Source organism: Dipodomys spectabilis, unplaced genomic scaffold (genome assembly GCF_019054845.1).
Source record: "Dipodomys spectabilis isolate Male_0828 unplaced genomic scaffold, ASM1905484v1 ptg000066l, whole genome shotgun sequence".
NCBI lineage: Eukaryota > Metazoa > Chordata > Mammalia > Rodentia > Heteromyidae > Dipodomys > Dipodomys spectabilis.
Window position 1 is genome coordinate 11,512,177 of NW_024870743.1, and position 9,424 is coordinate 11,521,600.

Genomic DNA, 9,424 nt, shown 5'->3' on the forward strand with positions numbered 1-9,424 from the left:
CTAGCCCCCTTCCTCATTTCTTACCTCCAACTAAAAATTCTGGCCTGGTAAGCCATTGTTTCCAAAGCTCTACTGGAAAGTTCTGTGTTAGGACTTAAGGCAGGACAGGATTCACCAAGCCAATGGTTGAGTGGATGGAGAAGAAAAACTTCCCCATTTCATAGTATTTATGGTCTCCAGAGTTCCAGCGACAACTAAAATTGCAGAAGCTCTATGGTCCTGAAAGGAATGAGGAACCCCCAGTGGTAAATAAGAAATACAGAAATTCCATGAGACCAAAGGTTCTAGGTGACAGTTCTTTTTTTTTTCCTTCCATGTCTTCAGAAGTACCCAACACCCTCCTGAGCTGGTGTGTGTGTGAGATGGGGGATGTGTGGGTGTATGGGCGTGCTTGTGGGCACATCCAGACACACTAATTCTGTTAGACCAACCAGGGCCCTCAACCTTGCTAGGCCCAATAAAGAAACCCATATGTCCATTACTAAGCCAAGGCCAAGCGCAAAGCTCCTCATACCCTGGGGTGGCTGGCCCAAGCCATGGAGGATGAAAACACATCCATTGACTGCCTTCCTTCCACACAAGCCTGAAGCCCCATCTCCAAGAGAGGAACTTCATTCTTTCTTGGGCCTCATCCTCCTGGACTCAGGTTGGAAGAGCCCAAGGGCAAAGCCTAAGCTGGAAGCGCCACACCCCTCATTCGAGGGGTTCCTGGTAGCATTCAAGATTTTGGAGGGCGACACCAGATTAAAAAATGAGTGACAGACAGTTAAGCAGGAATGTGGGCAGGACACAGGGAGGGTCCCCGGTCCCCGGTGGTCCCTCCAGTTCTGTCCAGCAGAGGGCAGCGCGGCTTGGAACGCAGAAAATGGGGTTCCTCTGGGCTGACCCCCTCCAAGTCTGTGGTGCCAGGCTAGGCTTTGGAGTTCTAGCCCTCACGGCGTGGGCTCGTTCACTGCGGTGCGGGATGGGGTGGGAGACGAGTCTGGCTTTAAAAGACAAGAACATTTGGAACTTGTGCATCGCTGGCCAATTTTCGCAGCCGGCCTGGCCCCGCAGGAGGCTGGGGTTGGAGGCCCCGTCCTGCCTGGAAGCTCACCCGACCGGTCTCCGTGTCCGTGGCACACGGGGCTCTAAAAAGCCTGGTTGGCCACCGTGCGCTCCAGGAGAGCAAGGCAAGGCCGAGGGCGCCCCCCTCTGCGAGGTCCCACAGTCCGGGCACCCGAGCTGGCGGGGAGCCCCGTCCGCCCGTGAGTAAGAAGGCGCTTCGAGGCCTGGAGTGCAATTGTGGGAACACTAGGGGCCCTGGGAGGGCGGGGCACTTTCCTCCCAGGGTGCAGACCACTCCAACACCACTTTAGAAATGCAGATGATCTTGATGAGGGGTGGGGCACGGTGATCTGGTGGGGGCGGGGGGAGCCTTGATGCCCCGGGGTAGGAGAATCGTTGGGGAGTTCTGAAGGGAGGGAGGGCCTTTGAGGGGCACCGAAAAATGTGTTGGAGTGTTGAGGAGGGGGCGGGACTCAGCGCTGGACGGCTGTTCGGCAGACGCGTGAGCCAAAGCCAGCCATGGGTCCGTGGGGAGACTGCTCCTTGGTGATGGGGGGGGGGGGCGGGGACATTCTGATCCCTAAACAATCCCACTCCCCCCAAGCCATCAGACGTGAAACTCGCAGCCCTTACCTGGCCAGGGGGGGGAAGCAGGAGGAGACAAGCAAAACCAGAATTACGCAGTGGGGCCTGGACAGAGGAATGCTGAGAGGTGGAGGGTTTCTCCACCACCCCAGCTCTACCGCCCGAAGACACTGAGGCCAGGGGTGTCAGACTAGCTGGAGTCTCCTAGAGACTCGTGTGTGGCCTTTCCAAGCAAAAGGGCGGATTTGCCGCAGTGCGGGAGGGAAATGACCCATCCTTCAAGTCCTGTAAAATGACCGTTTATTAGTTTAAAAAAAAAAAACCTCCAGTGATAAATGTCCATTACCGATGGTCAGCATAAAGTGCCAGTCGCAATACAACGCCCGGCTCCTGGCGGGCTGGTGGCTCGCGGGGACGCCGCGGCGGAGCGAGGGGGACCCGAGCCCGGCCGCTCGCCCGGGTCCCTGCGCTCCGGTCCTGCCCGCTGTCCGTGTCCTGGAGCGTCAGAGCGCAGGGTCGGGGGCGCGCCCGGGACCCCGCGCTTCCTGGGGCCGGCGGCTGAAGCAGATACACGGATTACACTTTTCGCAGGCTCCCAAGGTGTTTGGGGGGGTGGGGAGGGGGAGAGGTGGGGACGCGGCCCCGAGGAGGACTGGAAGCGGCTGGTGAACACTTCTTTTTCCTCCCCGCACCCACCCCACCGCAGTCACAGTTTTACAAGCTTATATGGTCAAAGGGAGGGAGGGGGGAAATAATGAAATGTATAAAATAACAATAGAAAAAGTAATACTTCTGGGAGAGGCGCCGCGGCGGCTCCGTGGAGCTTTCATTCTTTTCCTTTTCCTTTTTTTTTTTTTTTTTCTGTTCTGTTTTGAATACAGTCTCTCTTCTGCCACTAGAGTACCGCCTTTTGGCCGAGAGTTTAGCCTGGTCCTGGGGGAGCCGCCCCCCCCTCCCCCGCGGCGGTCGGGGTCAAGGCCCCGGGCGGGATCTGGAGTGCCGCGTGTGCTGGAGACCCGGGGGACATGGTTGGGGAGAGGGGAAGATCGCGAGCGCCCCTCCTGCTGCCGGCCGAGCCCGAGTGGTCTGCAGCTTTGGGTCCCTCTGGAGGAGGGGGTGGCGGTGTCCCAGGGTCCTGGGGGTGCCCCCGGAGGCTCTGTTTAGCATTTGATCTTGGAGCTTTTGAGCTCCTTCACCTGTGAGTGTAGCGTCTTGTGGACAGCTAGAGTCCTGGACTGGCAGAATCCTTTCCCACACTCTTGACACTTAAAAGGCTTCTCTTTGGAGTGAATATATCTAAAGACAGAAACAGTTAGTTAATCCTTGCAAAGCGATGTGAAGCTGTTTATTTACCCAAGGCTGACCCGAGATCCCTCCCCTGCTACAAAGGTGCTTGTCAGGAAAGGAAAAGGGGTTGTACACAATATGGCCAGGCAAAATACAGTTTGTACCGACCTAGATGAAGGAGATGATCGCTGAGCCTTTGATCCCTAGACAGGGGAGGGGAAGAGACCACCTGCTCTTTTGCCTGCTCTCCTGTGGGTCCAACTCTGTCTCCTTATAAGGCCTGAGTCAATACTAGAGCTCAATCAAGAGACCCGAAGACCAACAATTCCTAACACTGATGTCCGGGATTGGAAACACTAGCACATATGGTTGTTAAAATTAAGATTTCACAAAAATAAAACTAAAAAGAAAGTAACACTCTCTGACAAGCTGAAAACCCATTTGGAGGGCTCAAATGGCACATTTTCCATGATCCAATCAATTCCTATTGATGGCTCTGAGAATGAAGGAAGGGAATTTAGGAGACCTGCTCTAGTCATAAGTCCTATCCCCAGGTTTCTTTTGCCCACATTGCAAACCCTATGGTTTCTCCTATGGTTTCCTTAGTGATTTTAAGGAAATGTCAATCTGGGGAGGCTTAGAGTCAGTAGGGAGAATCTCACAAACTCTACTGGAAGGAGGATGGTGAGGTCAGGGGCCCCAGAGTCCTCCAGGGCCACATTCAATGCCTCACCTGTGGTCCCGTAGGTGGTCTTGCCTCCTGAAGGCTTTGTGACAGATGTCACAGGTATAGGGCCTCTCATCGGTGTGTGTCCGCTCATGGATAAGTAGGTTATAAGATTTGGTGAAATGGCGGCCACAGAACTTGCACACGAACTCCTTCTTGGTTTTGGAAGGGAGGCGTCCCCTGGTGGGCTTCTTCTCTGGTGACAGCTTGGTCACATCCAGGAGGGCACCCAGCCCACCAGCAGGAGAGCCAGGACCTTCTCCTCGGCCCAATTTGGAAGGATCTTCTTGTGTAGCAGCCAGGGCCAGGTTGGCAAAATCAAAGCGTGGCTTGGTCTTGAGCACTGGACCACTCCCTCCAGTGGTGATCTCTGGCTTGGGCTGGATGACATGAGGGAACCAGGGAAAGGCCGGCAACTGGAAGCGAGCATCCACCAGGCTGGACACTGCTCCAGGCACTTTGGAGAAAGAAGAGCGGGGCAAATGCATGGCCGGGTAACCCAGCGTCCACTGGTGCAGGTGCACAGCATGCAGGGCACTGAAACCATACAGGTTGGGCAGGTGGTCCGAGGGCACTGTGGGCAGGCCATTCACTGCCTGGAGGAAGGAGTAGTTAGTGAGCTGCAGGGACGGGTGGATAGGCACAGGCGCTGGCAATGTTTTGCTGCCCATAGTGACAGCTGCACTGGTTGTCAGTCTTGATCTGCAGAGAAAGGAAGAAGGGAGGGGAGAGAGGAAAAGTTCAGGGCTGATTGCCTTCCACCAGAATTTGAACCCACTCATACCCTCTCCTTTCCCCACGTCATCTCTCACACAGAGGATGGAAACCCATAATGCAGAAGACCCTCTCCTCACGACCCTCAGGGTCATTCTGCAAATAATCTCTGGACAAAAGGAGAAACATCCCTGTAGAAAAAGCCGGAGTCTAAATCCTAAGCAATACAGCCAACTTAAAATGTGAGTCTACTGTGTGCAGGACACAGAAAACGGCAAAAGAACAGAGTAATTGACATTGGACATGCAGGCAACCCTCGGACCTCACAAAATCACACTCTACTGTGAAGATCACAGAATCTGGAATCTCTTTCACATTAGTGTTCAGATAAACACAGAAATACACCAATAAACACAGATTTTCATTTTAGGAAGCAAAACTGACTAGGTGCAGAGATACACGGGATAGCTAGTGTTTTATAAGACAAGACTGTACAGAAATGCAGGGATCAGTGAGCCAGTAAGCATGCGTGTGTGTGTGTGTGTGTGTGTGTGTGTGTGTGTGCGCGTGTGTACGCACACACACACATACTCACGTGTGCATGCACATGCACGCACACACACACTCCCTTGAAAAGCCTCCACAGTCAGGCACAAATACATACAACTCCTAGTTCCTAAGTATTAGGTTTTCTGGCTGACTTTGGAATTGGATTCTAAGAAACCAAAGAAACCATTGTCTTCCTTAAAACTCTCAACTTGGACCTCAGATTTGCTATCTTGTCTAACTGTTAGGTCATGCTGTTGGCTTTCCTCTCTGAAGCTGCTTGCACGCTGACTCCTCTCCCCTTGGGGATCAGAATCAGATCCCTTAGGGATCCCCTTTCCAAGGAGGGGGTACTTACTCACTGACCTCCATACTCATAAAATCTGTCAAACATTTGCAATGTCAAATGCCCTCCTTCTTCTTCCACAGGAAAGGGGGGGGGGGAGGTGGATTTGGGAAGCTCAATGGTTTTTAGGTTGAGAACCCTGTGCAGGCAGGTCCTCATAGTTAAGGACAATTGAATGGATACCAGGCTTCTGCAGCCCAGGTGGTTCATGAACCCTCCAACTACAAGGTCAGAGTGCTTGAGTGAGCAAGACCCAAGAGAACCCACACTGAAGTGAGTAGAGACTGAGGTCTCCTGCCCACTTTTGTAAAGGTTTCCAGCCTGCATGGGAAGGTCTGGGTTATAACTCTCCAGACATAACTAACTCAAATCTATCACTAGAGGGAAAAAGAAATTTAATTTTTAAAAAATTGGGAAAAAAAACAAAACAACAACAGCAAAAATCCAATGAGCAATATAAAGCGAATGTGCTTAACTCTAACTCTGGGCTTGGAGTTACTCAAGAAACAATTGTTAGAACAAAGTCCTTGCAACTCCCTTTCTCCTTTGCTCACTCTCTGGGTCCCTGCTTCTGACTTTTCCTCCGGCGCCCTCTCTCCTTCCTTTCTCTTTCTCAGAGAGGGGACATCCAGTCATTGCTGATGCCAGGGACGTGCAGGGCATTGCTCTGCTCTCTTCTCTGCGTACTCACCTCTATAAGCCTAGCCTACCTGAAGGCTTGAGATCAAGGCCTAGGCATGGACTCATCTGCCTTCCCCTGCCTTTAAATATTTGCTGTCTGCAGGGATGTGCAGTGCTTGTTGCATGGAGGAGTGGGACCTTTCTGGCTAGAAGCTGGGAGGAGAGTGTTTGGTGCTGTGGCAGCCTCGGCAGAAAGAAGTATAGCTGGGGGGAGGGATCCTTTTGAACCACAAACTGGCAGAAATTTGCATGCAATTAATTCAACCTTGGGGCACAGGGTGGGGGTGGGGTGGCACATAGCTGTGGATATCTAGCCTTAGAGCAATGGCCACTGCAGAGTCTAGGCACAGGCTTCTCCACAGCTCTTTAGTGCAAAGCGCTGTCCTGGACAAATGTAAGATCATCCCAGAGCTAGGAGACAAGGATGAAGCCCAGTGCAATTGGGCCAGACAGGAAGCTGGGACCCCTTTAAGTTGGAGAGGAGGCAGAGGAGAAAGCTACCAACTTCAAAGATCTCCCCAGACTTAGGTGGCAGGAGCCCTCTTTGATTTGCTGTCACCTTTTCTTTCCTTCCAGGCACTGGAAATTAGATCCTGGGCTCCTGGAGGCTAGAGGCTCCTTGAGAAGGCAGAGGGCAGGGACTTGCTACTGCTGGTGCAAGGCCTATGCAAGGCCCAGCTAGCTGGGTGGCAGAGGGACCCAAGCCAACTCTGTGTCTGGGTCGAAGAGCTCAACAACCTTTCCCCTCTGCAAAATTAGAAAAGACCCCAGAAGCCTTGAGTTTCATAGGGGTCTACAAGGGGGATGTTTGCAGCCATCTGGACTCTGGAGAGCCAACCTTTCCAGGCTATCTGCCCGATCTTATTTTCCCCAACACTCCATTTATTTTCTTCCTACATCGAGGCTAGTGTTATTTTCTATAGCAGGCTGAGGTTAGGGCTTCCGTGGTTTTCACCAAGGATTTTCCCCGTGAACAAAATTCGTTCGAAACGTGGCTCTTGACTCTAGTAACCAGAATGGGCCGCATGCACGGTCCTGAGATAGTTTCAGGCGGTCAGTTGAGAGAAGAAATCAAGTTTCTTATTTGCCTCTCGAGCCTGAGAGGATGCATTGAAGCCCCCTGTCTCTGCTGCTTTCGATCACACCAACGCCAAGACCCTCTAGTGAAGTCTTTCGATCTTTTAAGAGCCAAAGGAATCTGTTACCTCTTCCGGGGCCAGGCATAAGCGCCGCAGGGACCTTAGGGTTTAGGACTTGGGAAGTGCTACTTAGAGCCAGGCAGAGAGCCGCAAATTCAGTTTGCGCCTCAGAGCCTCCGTCCCTGATCAGTGGCGGAGGCGCTCCTTGTGTCTTGTGTGGTGAAGCGCCAAACCCAGGTCTGCCTCCAGCCCCATGCAGGACATTAATGAAGTGTGCAGAGTCTATTAAAGTGGTTTATTCGTGGCTAATTGAGCGTGCGCGAGTTAACTGCTTGCATTAATGAGGAAGGAAAGAATTATAGGAGCCTGCACCTGGAGAAAACCAGCAGTGGCAAGATAATCATCCTTGACATGGAATCCTCAACAAGGGTGGTCACAGAGAGTCCAGACCCTCCGTGAGCAGGACTGACCAGCGTGGGGTCCTTGGAACTGGCATTGTCCCAACGAACGAGATCGAAATAAGCCACGGTGGAGACGGCCAGCAGTCCTGCTGTATCGAAAACCCGCCGCTTCCTCTCTGATCTGCTCCTCCATCTTAATGAAATCGCAATTTCTTCCAGGAACCTGGGCTAGACAATTTTCCCCACCATCACTCTCCATCCCTGGCCAGCCCTTCTCTTCCCTAGGAAGCTGTGAACTCCTGGGGAAACTAGCTTTGCACGTGATTCTCTGTGTTTCCAAAAACAAAAACAAAAATCGCCAACGGCGCCTGTTCCAAACCCGGATGAAATGGATCGAATTCTTGCAACAAGGAAACCTTTGCAGCGACCTTCCAACCCCTTGAGCCCATCCCGTGCCTACCTGGGCGCCCGGGGAAAAGCACGGGTGCGGGGTTTCATTGTTAGCAGAGATATTTGGCAGGAGGGTGCGTGGGAGAAATTGGTTCAGCCCCATCTCCCTCAACTTCCATCTGGTCTCAGATTCCCATTTTCTTCCATGGAGGCTGAGTTAGGGGACAGTCAGGAGAGCAAAAGAACCCTTTTCTTCCAGTCCGCAGCCCACACACGGGGGTTCGCGGCCCCGAAATGGTTCTGCTTTCTGGGGCATGAGAGTCTCCATTGAAAAGCGGTGCTCCCCCCTTTGAATGACCAAGGGTGAAGTTGCCGGCCTCTACGATCCAGAGCACACAGCCTAAGGGAATATATCCCAGAGGCTGAGCCCGATCGCCAAGCCCGCGGCAGACGAACGCCCGCTGGAGCCCGCGTCTAGCCGGCCTCCTACCTGAGCTAAAACTCCGCCGAGGACAAACTCGCCTTCGAGAGCCAGCGGCTGGGCGGTGCACCTGTCCCTGGCGCGGGCGGCGGCGGCGGTGGCCGGCACCCGTCCGCTTACTTTCCCTTCCCCAGTGCTCGGCTAAGGCCGGCCGGCTTGAGCTAGAAGCGCGCGCGTCTGCACAAAGTTGGTGCCCGCTGAAGTTGCTTCGGTTTCTTTAAAAATGGGGGCGAGGGGTGGTGGTGCAAAGATCGACTTCCCAAACCCGTGAGCACCTTACCCTGGGATGCCCCAGGGACCAAGGCCCTGCCTCTGCTTCCCCCAGAGGTCAGAAGCTGGGGACCCCAATAGGAGATCCAGGAGCCTGCAGCATCGCCCCCCCCCGCCCCCAATTCCCCAAAGCTGCGGCTCTGGCTTCCACAAAAGTCCTGCAACCTTCGCTGGGCAAGAAGAGCTTTTTTTTGGAGGGGGGGTGAAGGGAGGGGGAAGGGGAGAATACTTGGAGAGAGAGGAGACACCCACGGCTCTGGGACAGGGAACCCTCGGAGCCTGGTCCCCCCGCCTTCGTCCTCGCTAAGTCCCCGTGCCCCGGGCTGCAGTTACCTCGTTCCGCGGTGATCCGGGGGGTGCTGAGCGCCTCTCTAGGGCTGACTGCGCGGGGGCGGCCACGCCAGAGGCCCTCGGACCCCACGGGCACCCCTGGCGGTCGGTAGCCCCGGCTTCCCTCTCGTGGCTGGGATTCCGGTCGCCCGGCACGCGGGAGCAGCGTTCGGCAGCCGCGGAGTCTGGCCCGGCCCGGGATGGTGAGCTCCGCTCCCGGCTCCTTCTCTGGGTCTGAACCCAAGCGGGTGAGAACGCGCCGAGGAGAGCCCGAGCGCCGTCTCACACATCTCTCTGCACCGAGCCGCCTACTTATTTTAATCCACCACCCACCCTCCTCGCCCCCCCTCTCCCCGCCTAGCCTTAGGATTCTTCCCCTCCCTCCCCTGCCCCCCAACCTTGCTCCGCGCCTGCGCACTAAGAAACAAAGTTTTGCTGACCCGGGCAGCCAACTTTGGCAGCTGCGCTGGCTTGGCCCGG

The 9,424-nt window shown here is 54.4% G+C and overlaps 1 protein-coding gene across 1 annotated transcript; it reads right to left on the reverse strand.

The window, feature by feature from the left end:
- Positions 1-2,760: 2,760 nt before the first annotated feature.
- Osr1 (odd-skipped related transcription factor 1) lies at positions 2,761-9,023 on the reverse strand. The gene is made up of 3 exons (XM_042680836.1): positions 8,948-9,023; positions 3,653-4,348; positions 2,761-2,928 (listed from the first exon to the last, which is right to left on the reverse strand). The coding sequence occupies exons 2-3, from the start codon at positions 4,315-4,317 to the stop codon at positions 2,793-2,795; spliced, it is 801 nt and encodes a 266-aa protein (XP_042536770.1). The 5' UTR covers positions 4,318-4,348; positions 8,948-9,023; the 3' UTR covers positions 2,761-2,792.
- Between the last annotated feature and the right edge of the window lie 401 nt (positions 9,024-9,424).